Source organism: Zingiber officinale, chromosome 8A (assembly GCF_018446385.1).
Source record: "Zingiber officinale cultivar Zhangliang chromosome 8A, Zo_v1.1, whole genome shotgun sequence".
NCBI lineage: Eukaryota > Viridiplantae > Streptophyta > Magnoliopsida > Zingiberales > Zingiberaceae > Zingiber > Zingiber officinale.
In genome coordinates, this window is record NC_056000.1 from 17,439,527 (window position 1) to 17,458,146 (window position 18,620).

Genomic DNA, 18,620 nt, shown 5'->3' on the forward strand with positions numbered 1-18,620 from the left:
TCAATGGTCGGAACCCCATCTCGACTCGAAGGTTGGAGTAAACAAACGGTGCGTAGGCGGTGACCACCTAGGCGTCCACTGGAGACGGCGACTATGACCGCGGGAGGAGACGACGGCGGCTGACGGAGGCGACACCCGCTGGAGGCGGCGACTGTGGCTGCGGGAGGAGGTAGCGGTGGCTGTCGGCGGCGATGGTCTCAGGAGGTGGCGGCTGTGGCCGCGGGAGGAGACAGCGGTGGCTGCCGGTGGCGATGGACGCAGGAGGCGACGACTGTGGCTGCGGGAGGAGGCAGCGGTGGCTGCCGGCGGCCATGGTCGCAGGAGGCGATGGCTGTGGCCGCGGGAGGAGGCATCGGTGGTTGCCGACGGCCATGGTCGCAGGAGGCGGTAGCGTGCACTGGTGCCAGCGGTAGTGGCCGCAAGAAGAGACAATGATGGTCGCAGGAGGTAGTGGCGGTGCCCGCTGGGGGCGGCGACGTGCGCCAGTGGTAACGGTGGTGGTGCTCCTCGTCGTCCGCCTGGAGACCGAAGCAGAGGACAACTCTCCTCCGGTGAACCGGCGCCTACGGAGAGAGGGAGAGGGGAAGAGAGGAGAGGTAGAGCATTGGAGGCCGGCATCAGCGCCGGCGCTCCGACGAGGAGCTTGAGAGGACGAACAAAATCCTCCTGGAGGTGGCAGCCAAACCCGAACGAAGCCCCCCTCCCCCACTGGTGAACAGTGCTTATATATATATATATATATATATTCTACTTTTAATTATTTTGAATGACTTTTGTGGATTTTTAAAAGTCTAAGTGTATTCAATCTAGATTTTTATAAACTTTATAGAAATCGTAGTATCCAAATTAGATTTTTATAGAGTTTTAAAAAGTCATGTGGTATTTAAACTTGATTTTTTAAAACTCTATGAAAATCTTTTGATATCCAAAGTTTTAATAGATTCTCATGGATTCTTTAGAAATCCTTGGATATAAATTTTAACCAATAAGATCTCTTCAAAATACTTGGTATAATTTTAAAAATAAAATAAAAAGTCTTCTCGTCACCCTTGAGATTTCTATTGACTTCAAATGGTTTTAATTTTTTACAAATAAGTCATTTCTCTTCCCACTTCTTGATTTTGATTATTTCTTTGATCTTTAAGGCCCGGTCCTTGTTCAACCTCTCGGCGGCCTACATCAACCTCTCAACATGCTTTTCATGCGAACCTGAGAGTCTTCTGAAATGCCGTTCTTCGACGTTATAACGGTAAAAGAATGGATCGAAACGGTTGGAACGGAGTAGCAACCGCTTGCAGCCTTTTCTCCGACGACGGCTCACGCCGACGGACTGTAGGCGAAGATTTTTTCTCCGGTTGCTCGTGATGGGAAACAATGAGTGTCATCCGGTGAAGCCTGCAATTCATCAGAAATGAGGAAAACAAATAGAAAAATTATTTAAGGTGGTCGATGATGCTTCCATCGGCTACTTGCGAGCAAGTCGAAGTCGATTTAGACGGCAGCACTGTGCATATAGGGAAGAGAAACTTGATACATTAGGTTTTAATATAAAATATATATTAATAAATTAAATTAATTCTCAACTTAATTAATAAATAATTTAATAAAGTCTAATGAAATTCGACCTAAAAATATTCTATAAAATTTATTAAATTTTAAAAATTCCTAAATAAAATTTATATATTTATATTTATTTATTTTAATAATATTATTACTAATCAAATTAATAATGATCCTGTCCGAACGCTGAGTCGATGGATGCTAGGGACGTGGCGCTCTCCGCTGTCTTCGACTGGCTGAACGAATCTCCGGCGAACCTGCAAGGAAGTCGAGCCGGGAAGGGGTTCCCGGCAACGACCCTCCGACGCTCAAGTCTGGCAAGAGGAAAACGATGAAGTGGCTCCAAAGATGATGGATTGCGTACCTCCGGCGAAGTCTGAGGGCTCTTATATAGAGCTGTGGGGAGGCTTATGCACACCTACCGAGGCGTACACGTGTCCTTTACCATACCTTAGTATGAGCTTACCAGAGGAGCATGCCTGACACCATACTGCTACAGTCCGAGCACCTCTCTGATGGGACAATAGAACCTTCCGTCGTAGGATTCTGCGTATGGCTTGGTCGTCGAACATGCATGTTGTCAAAAGATGTTCCTCAATGTCCCCTTGTCCTTGTCTCTTTTTTCCCCGAGCCGAGCGTCCATCCGCTCGGCAGGCATCGGTCCAACCGGGCGTAGGTATCGGTCCGACCGGGAAGATTTCACTCCATCGCGTGCTCGGCTGAGACTGTTCCTTCACAGCATTGATGCTTTACGCCTCGGCCGAGCGGGCTACCCGCTCGGCCCGGCGACCCTGTTCATCATGAGCGTCGGAAACCCGACTCCCCGTCGGGTTGTCTTTGATTCCGCCCGGACCTGTTCGGCCGGTTGACCCGACCCTTCTCCGATCGGATGGACCTCATGCTGACCCTTTTAACTTCTGACCTTCACGTGTCATTGGCTCCCCACAAAGGGGGTCCCTCGTCCTTACTGCCGGATCAAATAATATTATTATTAATTTTATTACTAATCAAATTTATTAATTCAATATTTTATTAAAGTTTGACCAAATTAAAGGATTGACCAATATTTCATGATAATTTAGTTTAAAATTATAAATAAAAATATTTAAAATTATTATAATATTATTGGATTTAAAATTATATTATTAAAGATTTTTTTAAAAGTGAGACGTTATTTTTCTTAATTTTTAGTTAAAATAAGATAAAAGTATAAAAGGTTTAAAAAAAATTTATGGACAAGTCTATTATTTATTATTTTATTTTAAAAAATTAATTAGGTATTTTATGTTTTGTTTGAAAATAAATATTGTGCGAGACCATGACCACCTAAGTTTTTTCAAGATTGAATACACCCCTTAAATCATAAATTTCCATGAAATTTACAAATGTCTATAAAAGTATTGCAAAAAAAAAGATTATAGAACTATTCTTTTTACAACTATATGAGATTCTATAAAAGTTAATAAAAATCTATCAACTCTACAAAAGTTTATCATTAAAAAAAAGTCAATGAAAATCATTTAATATCTTGATTGAATACACTTATGTTAGTGTATCAATTTTTTACTTCCTAAATCCTAAATATTACATCCTAAACCTTAAATCCTCATACCTAAGGTATACACCCTAAGTTAAAAAAAATTACATTAGATGTACACAAGTGCAGTGCACACGTAAGATCGTACTATCCGAGAAGGAGGAAATCGATTCGGATCGATCCTACTATCTAGATCGATCGAGGATTTGTGAAATCGAAACAGAATTGTTAGAATCGTAAAGTATCGGTGGAATCAACACAATTGTATACCACAAATGATCTAGAATGTGACACCAGAACTTGACATCATCGGCATCTCGACGGGCAGCCACACTGGAGGGGATGCGAGGAGACGATGTTGACGGTTTGCGGAGAGAGACGACAAGGGTAAGGCGTCGACCCCCGGCTGGCAGAGGCGGTAATATGGATGCATGAGCATCGCGGGTGACACTGAGGGGAGCGGCAATGGTGAGTGGTCCGACGAAGAGAGGAAGAGGCATCAGTCGGTGACGGACAACAGCGATGACTTTGATGAGCGAGCTTGCTGGTGAAGCCATGAGGGGTGCAACGACGACGAGCAATGATCGATGAGCGACGAGCACGGGTGAGGCGACACAATCACATAGTTTTTTTATTTTAACTTAAATGAGATAGTTTAAATATGCTTTTTAAAATCCTAATTAAATTATCTTATTAAAATATATAAATTTATTTTAAATTTTAAAAATGATAAATAAATTATATTTATTTATCATATATATTTTCAACTCATATTATCATTAATATAATTATTTTAATTTTAATTTAATTTATTCTATTTTTAATTAAATATCAAATTGATTTAATTTTCATAAATCACTTTGATTTAACTAACAAACACTAAATTAAATTTAAATGATTTTTAATAGAATGGTATCCTAGTCATTTGAGTTTACTCACGTAATGTTACAAAAACTTTAAAGTATTTGTTTCAAATATTTATTTTCAATAATTTGAAATGTTAATTAAAATATATTTTAGGATAGTATTAAAATATTAAATAAAAGGGAGATTGAATTGTTTCCCCTCCTACCACTTGTCCCATCTAGAGACCCTTTATAGCCACTTCTTACTCATGTTTCACCAATGGCTCTCCTGATTTCCATCACTGAAATCATTCCATTTGTCGTAAATCTACCTCCTTCTCTCCCTCCAAAAGCCTCTTCTTCCTCTCCTCCCTCACCTCTCCTCGCACTATGCGTATTCATTAAATGTTAGGCACGAGAGGAGAAGACCAAAAGGACTCGATAGGTCTCCATTGTCATTTTGGTACCCATGGATAAGGAGAAGGAAACTAGTGCCCAGAGCGGACATAACACTGACGATGAGGACAAGATCTCTCGCAAGCTAAGCTCTACCTCGATTGTCTCCGAGGATGATTGCGGCGGCGATGATGATGATGAGAAGCGAGCTATTTTGCTCGGCCCGCAAATTGGGCTCAAGGAACAATTGGAGATGGATAAGGTGCTTATTTGATTTGCATACAATTGTTCATATTATATATTCAATATCGAAAGTTCAATGATGAGATAACATTTCTCATGGAAACTATAGGACGACGAGAGCTTGAGGAAGTGGAAGGAGCAACTCCTTGGAAGTGTAGATCTTAATGATGTTGGGGGTATTTTACTAAGGATCAATTTTTAATTCATTCTTCATTTCATTATATTGTTCTTTCAAAGTTCTTTATTCATGTTTACATATGTTTCCAGAGATACTTGAGCCAAATGTGGAGTTTCAGGAGCTGACCATATTGAGCCCCGATCGCGACGATCTAGTTTTGCCAATTCCCTTTGCGCCTGATTCAAAGGGCTTCGCATTCGCACTCAAGGATGGTTGTCGATATCGTCTCAAATTTTCCTTCACTGTCACTAATAACATTGTTTCTGGTCTTAGATACACCAACACTGTTTGGAAAACCGGAGTAAAAGGTAATCAAGTCTCACCATTTTTTTGGTGAATATTCATAATCAAGGAAAACTTTTAAATTGTATTTTTTTCTAACTATTCTCGATTGAAAAATGGATATGTTCTCGTTGTTTAGTCGAGAATAATAAAGTGATGCTGGGAACATTTAGTCCACAAAAGGAGCCTTACACATATGAACTAGAAGAAGAGACGACTCCTGCTGGTTACTTTGCAAGGGGATCTTACAGTGCGAAAACGAAGGTAAACTTTTTTTTTTTTTTTTGAGGAATATATCTTTAGATTTTTATTATTATTATTATGTTTGTTTCAGTTTGTGGATGATGATGGCAAGTGCTACTTGGATATGAACTACTACTTCGAGATTCGAAAGGACTGGCCAAATTAATCATTGATGCCATGCCAATATCAAATTCATTAATTTTAGTTAATATATCGTAAAAGTATTTTTTTTTTCCTTTCTAATCTTATTGTACCCTTCAGTGGATGATCTAGAATTAAAGATCTAAACTCTTTTTTTCAAAGGAGTTGGGAGAATGTAGTTGAGATTTGCTTAATTAATAATTTTGGATAAAAGCTTTTTAAAAGAGACTAAAACAATGTTAAATCTATTTTTGTAACATTTCAATGTTACTTCAATCGAAATGCTTTTATTATTCTAATTCGAGTATATTGGCCTTTGGTTCTAAGTTATATGAGTTGATTGCTATTGATTTAAAAAACACCTTTTGTCGAGGAGTTTGAAGGCTCGTATGGAGTTAAATATTAGATCAAAATTTTGGGAAAACAAAACTATTTGTAAGGAATTTTTTCCCCTTAATAAATTATACTATTTAGTTTGAAAACATTAGAAAACATTAAACTTATTATACCATTCAAGTAATGCTTGTCAAGGTTAGAGATTCTAAGAAAACACCAAAAGTGGCTCTTTAGCTAGTCTTAATAAATCTATAATGTTAGGACATGTATGAGCTAGAGGGGGAGTTACATAACTTGCTTCACTTCTTCAACTTTGATATTGCACGGAAAACACTTGAATTTTACTTGGTATATATCTCTTTGAAGTAACTAATTCAAGGATCCACTTCTCACATTTATAGCTCCAATATGAATGTCTCATTCTCAGAAATTTTTCGGAGGTGGAAATACCTCATACAAATTATTCTTACAAGAATACAAGAAAATGAGAATGCATAGACAAATATAATTGAAAATGACTTTATAATAATAAACCTTGTTTTACTTGCTCTTTTTTTACTTTGAATTGCCTCTTGGTGGTAGGAAATGCATCATCACTTATCTCCCAAACTCTCAAGAACTAACATCTTCAAAACTTCATGGAACCCCCTCATCGATTGGTCTTACCCCCAATTGTTTGTCACATTGGATAAGACCGTTTAAACTTACAAAACGTCTCTTTTCACCAAACCAATCGATTAGTTAACCTCTAATTGATTGCCTCAATCACTTCCAAGGCTTTTTGTTCTTACACGAAAATACCTCCAATTGATTAACTTGATCGATTGTTATTCCCTAATTGTTTTAGGCCTTTCTATTCATGGAGAGAACACTACCTAATCAATTACCTTAATCGATGGACATTGCTAGGATCGATTGTCTCAATCGATTTTAGCCCCTTCTGTTTTCACAAATCAACCTCCCAATCGATTGGCGATTATGTCAATCGATCTAAGCAGTAAAATATGAAATTTCGAATTTAGAGTTTGTCAATCGATTGAGACATTAGTGACCTTAAATTCAACCTTTCCAAGGTTAAATTATTGTATTGTCTAGTATCCAGTTAACCTTAACATACCAGGATTTTCTCTACTCAACATCCAGTCATCCGTGATTTGTTGGGACTTCTCGTTATCTAGCACATGGTCAACCTAGACCTACTAAGGCTTCCTCACTAAGTGTCTGACTCTCCTTGATCCACCTAGACTTTTCCCTTGTTAATCTTTCCGTTGGACTTTCGATTACCAAGTATTTGGTCCTCTATAATTCACGTAGACTTTACCCTTGTCTAACCCTACTAGGACTTCCATTGCCTAGTTCTCAACTAGGTGTCTAGTTTCCAATTAGGTCTTCCACTGCTAGGACTTCCATTTGCTTAGTTCCTAACTGACTTCTTGTTGCTTTGTTTAACCTCTAGTTAGGACTTTCCAGTCAAGTATCTGGTCTTCCCTTGACCTACTTGACTTTTCTCTCACATATAGTCAAACATCAAAACTCAAGCACGGATCAACCCAGGCTTAATCAAATTGGTCAACCTCGACCGAAGGAGGATTTGCACCAGCATATAATACTACATTTGTTGATAATGGTTAAGGCATAGTTGGAACTAATAACACTAGTAATTTTCATAGTTAGAACTTAAAATCTATGCTAAAATATAATGTGATGTTCTTCAACAATGACAAAGGCTGGGATTGTATAACTTTGATAGGTAAGATATTTTAATTACAAATCACATTAATAAATTTCATAGTAAGTAATGAAAACTTATATCTATATTTAATCGACTATAACTTTGATAGAGGTTTGAAGAAAGCATGAAAAATGACTGCAACGATTCAGTCTATAGAACTACAACACTATATTCTTCGACAATAACAAAGCAAGAAGATGACTACTTGAAATGATGTAAACAATAGCTACACAAGATACAAAGCGAATAATAATTTCATAAGAAGTGGTGTGTTCCAAATTCATGTTTATATCCAAAAATAGAAAAATCTATCATTTGAGCTTAGCATTGACTTGTCTAATTAATCAGTTTTGAAAGATGAGGATGTGCCAGTCAACTACAAGCATATGAACACTGCAATTCCAAATTAGAACAACTTCTACTGATACAAAACTTGAAACATTTTATGAGATTCTGAGATGGTAAATGAAACATATATATGCATTTGCCCCTTCCCCCACTTCGCACAAGGAAGAGAAAGGCCAGAAAATACCTAGAAGATTTAACTTGGACATACAAATGGTTGAATTAAAAAACATACAATTAAATGACCTTATTTTAAGACCAATTTATGGGTATCTAAACAATCCTGTGGTTACAAGATTATTTTAGATCTATACACGCTCCCAATAACTTTCCTTGGAGAGGGATCGTCTACCCCTCTGTCCCGCTGACCGGATGTGAAATACAGCCAACCATTCCAGTAACCAGCCAAAGTAGTCTTGACGCGGAATGGCAAGCGCCCAATTACTGACCATTTCTGTGCATATTAGAATCACAAAAGAGTAAGTTAACATCATACAACATAACACATTCATGGTAAATAGAATAATTTGACATCCTAGTACAGTCTTAGAAGGTGAGTTGTGAGCAAATGAAAGAGAATTTTAAACTTAGAATGATGAATTGTTATATGCTTGGGTTTAAGTAGAGATTTGATAAATTAATGAGGTAGTTCTTTTGTTCAAGTGGATTGTGACTAATCACAGACGATCAAAGAAATATTGAAGATGCTACGTGATGATTTTTTTTTTAGCTAGAGGAGAGTTATACATAAGGTTGATTGTGGGCTTTGCTAGGCAGCCTCTTATGTGAAAATAAACACAGAGAGATGTGCAAAGCATTCATTCATGACTTAACATAGCAAAAAAAAAATCAACATGTTAAAACATTTTTCCAAAAGCCAAAAACATTTTACAAACTTCCATGTATGGTGCAAAAGGGATAGTTTTCAGTCAGGTTTTAATACCTGTATCCAATTCCTGGATAAAACTTTTCTCGATCATTGAAGGTCCAAACTAGTACTAAATCTCTTTGTTGTTTCAAAGAAAGATCGATTAGATCAGATCTCCCTCTACTTCCCATTGAACCATAAGAGAAAATCTATTCAACTAATCTTGAATAGTTATAATTCATTTAGTGTTTGCTGTAGCTACAACTTATATGAGAAAGGATATTAAGTTGTGAAAAACAATGTAAAATGCAGTTTTCAAGCAACAAGAAAGAGACAATTGCTCTTACCAGGGTATGTAGATCAAACCGGAAGACCTCACCAACTAGAATCATCTTTTTGGTGATAGGGTGCTTCAATGTTGTGCCGCCAACAATAAGAATCGAGTTGTTGACAAGTACCCAAGAAGACTCTATGTGGGAATTTGGTTTTGGCATCGGAGGTAGCTGCGTCCATTCTTTTCCATCATCCAGCATGTAAACATCAGCATATTGCACCTGGACAAGAGAAATAACGACATTAAGAAACACCACCATCTAGCTATCAAAATCCTCACTATGTTTGATAGATTGCATGGAATCCGTAGATCTCTGAGCAAGGCTACAAATATTTAAATCCGTTGACAATTGGGGATCAATTTAAGACCGTTTTAAACTTTTTTTTTTGAGTCTAAAATTTTAAAAGAAATTGTTGGAAAAAATAATCTGTCATATTTGGGACTTTATGGAATTTAAATTATACGAAATTAAATTCAACTTATTTGTAGAAATGACCTGACCAGATAATCTTAGGTTGCCAGCAAGGGTTGATTTTTGCTAATTACTAAGTGCAGACCGGGCTCCGAGTCCAAGCAGCAAAGTCCGAACGGACTGAAAGATCGGGTCGGCAAGCAGTAGATTGACCGACCGGGCAGACAGTCGAGCGAGCGGTTAGCCTTACTATGGACGGCAGGGCGGCCTAAAGGCAGAGAGGTCGAGTGGTCCAAGCGAGTGGCCGGGCAAGTAGACCAAGCGACTACGGCCGGACGGGCGAAGCAGCCGAGTGAACAGAGGGTCGAGTGGTCGAACGACCGAACGAGTGAACGGTCGGTCGGGCATACAGCCGACCAGACAAAAAGGCTAACTGGTCGAACAACCAAGCGAGTGAACGAGTGACCGAGTGAACTAGGCGAGCGACCAAGTGAACTGAGGGAGCGATCGAGCGAATTGAGCTAGCGGCCGAGCGAGCGGCCCAGCGAACTGAGCGAGTGGCCGAGCGAGCTAGCAGCCTGAGCAGATGAAGTGGCCGACTGGGCGGGCTAAGTGAACGTCCGGGCACAAGACCTTCCGGGCGAGCGAGTGTTCAGCCGAGCAGGCTGAACGAGGGTCAGGCAAGAGGACTTACGACCGAGTGAACCAAGGCTTGAGATGAACATAGTTTCCTTGAAACAGATTCACCCCACCTCTAGCTGTGCTTTGAGATTTCCTCGAGTCGTCTATTTCCCAGGATATAATGGTGAACCGTGATTCCCACTAAGCACTGATGATCACGACGAACTGAGAGGTATCCGACTGCTATCATGGGCTCTCCGTCGAGCAAAAGTTGCACGACAAATGAGGAGGGGAATGTAGGTGGAGAGCTTCGACTTTTTGAACAAATATTGGTTGTTCCACTTGGACAAATTTTGCCTCAATCGGTCCGACATTCGATGCACACAGGTCGTATTCACACACAAGCCAACTTGGTTCAGTACAATCCGGACTCTGGATTTGCAGCCCCTGCGCATCCACGCGTGAGAAAGGGCCTCTCTCCATACATTTGTTCACTTCATCAAATCATGTGAATCAATATAAACCAATCAAAATACCTTAAAACTTCCAATGTGAGACTAAAATCCCATTCATAATAGAGCTTCTTCTCTCTTTCACCTCTTCTCCATTCATATATATCCAACAAAAATTTCTAAATTGATCTCACTCACTCTTATAGCTTACAGCATCCTCATGATCCATCACTTATGGCTATAATGTCTTTTGCTATGCAAAGGCACATTTGTTATATAGTGAGAAAACGTAAAAATACGACTTTAGTACCATATAGCTATTATAGTTTAGTATAAATGACGTACAGTCACTCAACTTGAATTGATGTAAGTCAATTGTGAAAATATATCAGTACCTCATGCCTCCGTGAACATTTGAAAATAGGTGATCCTGGCTTAGCTTGGAAGTCACCCTCTTGACCACCAATAGCTATCAGTTTATCATTCGCAACTACACACGCCCTGAAGGAAAAGCACATTATACCATGAGAAATAGGAAAAGAACTGTCAGGTCACTCTTGAGTTATAGACTATTGACTCGTGTGAGGAAAAAAAAAAAAATCTAAGTTAGGTTGCTATTATAACTAAAGGGTGTGTTTTACTACAAAAGAACCACGAGAATATCTAAGATAACAATTCAAAGCAAACACAATATAGATTGGAGGGCTTAACCATGGCACCCTACCCCCGGGCCAGATATCTAAAATTTTAATAATACATGTAGTGATCAATTTTATGGTAAACTACCTGTGAGGACCACCACGTGGTATTGGTATCTCAGTTCTCCATTCTGTTTCCAATGCCTTGCCATCTTTTACTGCAAGGCTCCAGTGTTCCAATCCAGGTTCATAGCGATCCTCCTTGCCACCACCCATAACATGCAATCTGCCTCTCCAAAATTGAGTTGCTGGGGCATATCTGAAAACCAAAAGGTTCAATTTTGTTATTTTAATGTTTAGTCAATTTTTTATAGTGAATTATAGCCATAGAAAAACATAAATTCTTCTATGGTTGATGTAATGGACCAAAAAAGCACAGGTATTAATGATAAATATAGTGTTCTAAACTGAACATACCTAGCAAAAGGTAGCGGGGGCAATTCATTCCATTCTTTTGTTTGTGTATCCAACACAAAGTTGCGATTTGTAGGGCCTCTACACTGTGGGCCAGTCTGTCCTGTGACAGCATAAATATATCTACCATCTGTTGCCATTCCCAAGTGTGAATTTGCCATTGCTTTTGGTGTATCAAACCTTCCACACCAGGTATTGCTTGTGAAATTGAATATATCACAATGTGAATGCACCTAAAGGATGAAAGCAACAAAGAAACATCAGAATTTAGGGGTAAGTCAGAAAGTAACAGCCCAAAAAAAGACTTATTATACTGAAAGCAACTAAATTTGTGCAACCAACTTAGAAAATTCATCATTTCTTTAACAATTAAATTTGGCAAACATGAAAGTGAAGAACAATAACCATATAAATTTTTTATCATTTAATTACTATAACATTTAGGGATATTTAAGTGAAGATATTCATATGCTGGCCTGCAGAACAAAGTAACTAATTAGGCAAGAAAAAGATCTTGTTGTAGCATTATATAGGCCTTTCGATAAGAATACTAACTAGATGATAGCAAGTAGACATCAAACTGTATATTTATGCCATGAGGTATATACTGCATGATATAAAGTCTGCAGCAGCTCTATTGTCACACTGAATAGATTCCTTTTCAATGTCAAAAGGATATGGCCATAAGTCTTAAACATGTTCCAGCTAGTATCGAGTGGATAGCAAAAATATTAACTAGATTATGAAACTATAAAATAGTTCAAGCTTTCAATGGGCAAGTTCATCCTAATAATCCAGCTATACTTTCTTCATTAGAAATCTGTTTAATAGTAAGACATTTAATTCCATTCATAGGAGATATAAGATGGCGTGCTTTGCAGTGATGCAACAAATTCACCATTTAATGCCTAAATAGAGAAGCGAATAGACACTAAGCAAAAATGAAAAAGAACTATAGCCGGTGTTGGCAAGACTGTTTCATGGAGAAATGAAAAACGCAAAATATAAATGCATTAAATCTACGAGAAGGAAAAAAAGATATAGAAATTTCAAATGTTCTTACATAATCAATGGTGCCATATCCAGAAAATACATAAAGCAGATCTTTGATTTGTACAGAAGCCCCATCGAGACGAGGTACAGGTGCTTCAGGCATCTCTTCCCATACCAAATTTGGTGCTGGAATATCAGTATATGTTGCATTGAGAAATTTAATTGACACTTTTAGACCTTTTGTATTTGTTTTTGGCTGCAAGGGAAGAAGCAGATTATCAATTTAAGCATATATAGAGATGCTGCAAAAACATTGTTCTTAAGCAGAAAGTTATGGTTATTTTATTGCAGGACTTACCAAAAGTATGGAACTATTATTCTGTCGAATCCATATCCTAATAATCAGAACATGAACAAAGAGGCAAAACAGTAGTACTAAGAAAAATGAAGAAACACAAAAAAAAAAACAGATTCTTGAAGCTGATGGTCAGCCTAAATAAATTGCAGAGCATGAAAATGCAATGGCATTCTGCAAGGGCCTTCAACCATCCAGTTTTGAGCATCCACATTCCACAACCATTAACAAAAGTCCATTAATTATGCGCTTTCTGCTTGTCTAGTAAATACCAATTGTTGGAGAAAAAGAAAAAACTGAGTCGAAAGCGTATATGGATAAAAGACCATAACATAAAAAAGAAATCAAGCAAATGCAACGAATGCATAATCATTCATTCTTTAGTTATCACAGCCATCATTCAAACTATTGACTAATTAAATTGGAGAGGTCTTGGCCGAATTAGAGACGTTATTGTCAAACTAGAAAAATTATGCTTTGAATTGGATAGAGTAAATCCAAATTGAAAACTTCTCTAAAGTAAAGGCTAGAATGAAGGTGTTAAAAGTGCATTGAATGTCTTTTAAAATGCTTTAATATCCCTTTGTTTTGTTGAACGAATCATCATCAGGCCGAATGAGTTCCAAAAACCAACATGTAGGAGTCCTGACAGAATTATTCCCTTCTTCCAAACTAGATCTCATAAATAAGCTTCGTAACAGAGAAGAATAAGAAATCTAAGTGAGAACTAATATATATAAAAAGAATGATTAATCTTTTCAAGGTGAAGTAGTTGAACTCATTCCTATGAATAATTATGAAGCTGTCAATTCAGTTTCGTCGATATAGCAATCCTACATTAGTATCCTGTAGAATTTAAAAAGGAAAAAACTTTGCTATTGCAGAAACAATAGATCTGAAGCCCAGACTCGATTGGAAAATAATCAGCATTACATAGCATTGCACGCAAACAAATTCCTCCAAGAATAATCCAACCTTCTTCCAAAACGTATTTCATAAATGAACTATATTATTCATAGCAGAACAGAATATGACCGTAAGTAAGAAATGATCATTCGTTTCATAAGTGGAGGTGAAGCAGTTGAACTCATCTCTAAGAATAAGTTGAAACAGTAACTTTAGTTTCACCAATATAGCAATCCTAACAGCAATATCATCCTCTATAAGAAGAATAGAATAAAAAGAATTAAACTTCGACATCGCAGCAGCAATTGATCTGGAGCTCAAATTCGAAAAGAAAATAACCGAAATTGCATCGCACGCAAACCAATTCCTCCAAGAATAATCCATATTTCAAAAGCCAAAATCAATAAAATTTGGAACTTTGGAAACTAGCAACGAATAAGATGCCGATCAAACCCACATTCCCCCAGAAAAGAACTCGTATTGAAGAAGCATCTCACCTCCTTTGGCCCAGGATTGGAGCGGCCTAGCGAGAGAGCCAGCGATTTGGACCAGAAGGGAACGGAGGAGGAGGCGTGGGAGCGGGAAGAGGAGGCGGAGGCCCAGAGATAGTCTCCAAGGAGGAATACAGCGAGCAGGACAACGATGCCGAGGAGGAAGACGTAGTGCGTCGGGGTGTGCTTGGTGGCCATGGACGGATCGCGAAGGAGAAGGAAAAGTGGAGTGTGGAGGAAGAGGTAGAGAAGGGATGATGAGGCGGCGGCATCGCGGTCGGAGAGGAGGAAACGGTGGGCGGAGGGAATGGTTTCGTGGCTGTGGTAATGCGATTCCTGTGAGCGGCCGCGACGCGGAGCCGGCGATTCTCGCGGTTGGGAAAATGCAAAAATTCTGAATTTGATTTTGGCCGTTGATGCTTTTCCAATTAATTACAAACGGTTACGATCCAGTTCCGATCAGAACAGATTCGACGACTGAGATTACACTCCTTCAAATTATAACCCTTGAAATAAAATTCTCATTAAAAGGTTTTTGATTCATATCTACAAATTTTGTTTTTACTTTATAAACAATAATATTTAAATTTAATAACATTTAATGAACACATGATAAATATTTTTGAGTTTTTTTTAATAGCCAAGATGTCGAGATTTTCATCCGATGATTCTTCCGGGAGATGGGTCATCCTTTCTCTAGTTCATCTAAAGTATATTCATCCTCTGCGAAAGCATGAAATTGGAAAGTTAGAAGGTGATGGTTCACTGATTAAACATGAATTTTACTTTACTCTGTAAAATAAATAGCATCAGTATCGGATCAAGGAAGTGGTCCCCGATATTGACCCTCTGACGCTCAAGTTAATCATCGGAATATGGAGAAAAGTGGAGTAACAGTAGAACTCAAAAATAACGCGTACCTCTGTCAATGACGGACCCCCTTTATATAGAGCCTCGATGGACAACGTACTCATTTCTTGAGACATGGACACACTCTCCCATGTGTCCCATGAAAGAGTTTTGTCAGAAAAGTATCTTTGATATCATACCTTAACAATGTATGCATATCCCTGACGCGACAGTAGAAGCTTTGGCCATATGATCTGCCTGTCGACCATGCCTTGTGTCAGCCGCATTATCTCTAAAAAGGATGTCGAGAGATATTACAGTGGTCCCGTTGTTGGGTCGAGCGAGGTAACCGCTCGACCAAGACTCCACTCCATCCACGGTCAGGTCCCACTGCTTGGCCGAGCGGGGTAGTTGCTCGGTCGGGATCCCTCCGCTCTGTTGATCTTGGTGGCTCCCCTATGCGATGATTTTACAGCACCTGCCTTCCCCCCTTTCAGACAGGCTACTCAGTCTCCCTCGACGTCCTACTGCTTCGTATCGTGCGTCAATTGTCTTGTGTATCATCTTGAGCCAAATGGGGGTCGGTTTGGACCCATCTCCTGCCGATCAGGGCCTGAACGCTCGACCGACCATTGTCATTGTCCTTCGTTCGGCACTTTGACACCCGGGCGTTGACTACCTTGACTTTGACTTACACCTTGACAGTTAACCCCGTGCCAGGTATGCCTCCCTCAATCGTTGCATCACAAGCATCCCTCTCAAGTCTTTGTCGAAGGAGGCTGCAAGTCCGACTAACTTGACCAGTAGTCTTTGGTGGCTCCCATGCCTTCGCCTTTTGACTTCGCATCGCCCGAATGGTTATGCAGATGTCGTTCGACACAAGCCTCTCAAAGCCAACTGTACGCCTCGGGCGTTCTGCTGTGTGATAACTGCTTTCCCCGCCACTCGGGCAATGAGCGGCAACACTTGGTGAAAAAAATTCTTTTCCTGCGCTCCTCGGTTGAGCATCCTGACGTCATCCAGATTTTTCAAAGACCATGCAAATCTCCAATATTATAGCCGAGCACGCGACTATAGCTTTTAATTAAGCTTCATTAATGTCGTCCGGTGATTGAGCGCAATGTGTCCTCTTTTCTGCTGCCGCACTTTTGACGTGATAGGCAGATATCCGTTGGCGACGTGACATGCACCTTTTCGAATTCAACGGCAAGATCTCCTCCTAATTTTTCGTAATCCTGGATCAGACGGCTCAGGTCAATCGATCACGAGGTTTATAAACCTCGCATGCATCGTCGTCTTTTCCACTTCGGTGCCTTCGTCTTCAAGCTGCCCGACGACATTTCGCTGCTTCTTCTTTTCCGACGATCCTTTCTGTAAGTCTTTTCATCTTTTCATTCGAATCTTTTCATTGTTCTTCGTCATCGTCCTCATTTTTGATAGCAAGCTTTTCACAACCCCTACTTCCATTTCTAGGTTCTGGTATACTTTTATCGAGTCCAAATTTAATGGGACGACACTCAAAGCTTAAAATCCACTTATAAATTTTTTTTCATAATTATTAAATCTGTCTTCTTCTTTTGATCGACCGCATGAACCGCCACTAAATTCAGTACTCTATCTTAAAGATAAAATTCTTTATTTATTTATTTATTTATTTTTTTGCTCGTGGGTATTTTGCGCTGAGGACGCCAATCTAAGTATTCCATCAAATTTAACATTGATACATCCGCCCACTAGAAAATAAAGCCGCAAATGCAAGTATCCCGATAATATATTATCACTATGCCAATCATTTTTTATTTTTTTTTCATTATCTAGATGGTCAAATTTATGACATAATTGAGGAGAATCATGACATTGACATTAACATTAATTGACGAAATAAAGTCAAAATATTGGTCTAAAGACATAGCTGATGAAATAGGTTAACTTTAGTCAACATTTTTTTTTTTTATTTCCTTTTCTAAATGAATTAATTGATTTCGTCGAATATTTTTTCATTTACGATAAATGTTGATGGAATTACTATTTCTTTATTTAGTTTACAAAAATTTAAGATAAGATATAATTTTCACGTAAAATCTATTTTTTTTAAAAAAATTATCCTTTTTTAACATTTAATAATGAAAAACAATGTTCAATAAAAAAATTAAATCATGAATGGATCTTTAAACAATAAAAAAATATTAATTAATGGATCTTTAAATAATAATAATAATAATAATAAAAGGTAAAATTCGTCATCCTAGTGACCCAACATGATCGACTTAATGTGTAAAAGATAATTCACTCATCCTCAACATCTTCGCTAATCCGTCCCTAAGTAACAATGTTCAATAAAAAAAATTAAATCATGAATGGATCTTTAAACAATAAAAAAAATATTAATTAATGGATCTTTAAATAATAATAATAATAATAAAAGGTAGAATTTGTCATCCTAGTGATCCAACATGATCGACTTAATGTGTAAAAGATAATTCACTCATCCTCAACACCTTCGCTAACCCGTCCCTAAGTAACATGGAGGAGGTAAATCACAGATGACTATTAATCATTACTGTAGATGACAAGGCATGGGAGGAGGCATAGTCAGACATGTTGAGTTTTGACCCCAAGACCTCTTGTGATAATACTCTATGTCTTAATCATCGTACCACTCTGAGGGGACAATATGAGTGATTTTTTTTCGACTTTACTGAGATTCGAATCCGAGGTATGAATGAATTTTTAAAAAACAAGGATAGATCTATTACTTTGTCTTTGATATCGGTCTTACGGATATTGAGTAAGATAAATATAGATATTCAACCGTTAGATGCATGATTGAATGGATCTTTAAATATGGTAAAAATGGTTCATTTGCTTTTAATATCTGATCATGTCCGAATGCTGAATCAATAAACGCTGGGCACGTGGCGCTCCCCCAACTGATGACGTGGATCTCCGACCGGTCGTAGGGATATCCGGCGAACCTGCAAGGAAGTCGGGTCAGGAAGGGGTTCCCGGCGACGACCCTCCGACGCTCAAGTCAGGCAAGAAGAAAAACGAAGACGTGGCTCCAAGGCTCGTAGAATGCGTGATCACGTAAAAAGCGTACCTCCGGCGAAGTGTGAGGACTCTTATATAGAGCTGTGAAGAAGCTTATGCACACACACCGAGGTGAATACGTGTCCTCTTACCATACCTCAGTATGAGCTTGTCAGAGGAGCTTGCCTGACACCATACTGCTACAGTCCGAGCACCTCTCTGATGGGACAGTAGAACCTTCCGTCATGGGCTTTTGCGTATGGGTTAGTCGTCGAACACGCTTGTTGTCAGAAGATGTCCCTCAATGTTTCCTTTGTCCTTTTGTCTCTTCTGTTCCCGCGCCGAGCGTCTGGTCGCTC

At 38.8% G+C, this 18,620-nt stretch overlaps 3 protein-coding genes across 3 annotated transcripts; 1 reads left to right on the forward strand and 2 right to left on the reverse strand.

Annotated features, from left to right (window-relative positions):
• Nucleotides 1-618, reverse strand: LOC122010563. Its single transcript, XM_042567083.1, has one exon. The coding sequence runs from the start codon at nt 616-618 to the stop codon at nt 1-3; it is 618 nt and encodes a 205-aa protein (XP_042423017.1).
• A 3,633-nt stretch (nt 619-4,251) lies between these two features.
• Nucleotides 4,252-5,450, forward strand: LOC122010564 (rho GDP-dissociation inhibitor 1-like). The gene is made up of 5 exons (XM_042567084.1): nt 4,252-4,600; nt 4,691-4,757; nt 4,849-5,067; nt 5,181-5,305; nt 5,376-5,450. The coding sequence occupies exons 1-5, from the start codon at nt 4,412-4,414 to the stop codon at nt 5,448-5,450; spliced, it is 675 nt and encodes a 224-aa protein (XP_042423018.1). The 5' UTR covers nt 4,252-4,411.
• A 2,446-nt stretch (nt 5,451-7,896) lies between these two features.
• Nucleotides 7,897-14,731, reverse strand: LOC122011525 (kelch repeat-containing protein At3g27220-like). Its single transcript, XM_042567916.1, has 7 exons — nt 14,389-14,731; nt 12,701-12,886; nt 11,641-11,870; nt 11,312-11,482; nt 10,921-11,026; nt 9,054-9,260; nt 7,897-8,292 (listed from the first exon to the last, which is right to left on the reverse strand). Exons 1-7 carry the CDS (start codon nt 14,578-14,580, stop codon nt 8,128-8,130), a joined length of 1,257 nt encoding a protein of 418 aa, XP_042423850.1. The 5' UTR covers nt 14,581-14,731; the 3' UTR covers nt 7,897-8,127.
• Between the last annotated feature and the right edge of the window lie 3,889 nt (nt 14,732-18,620).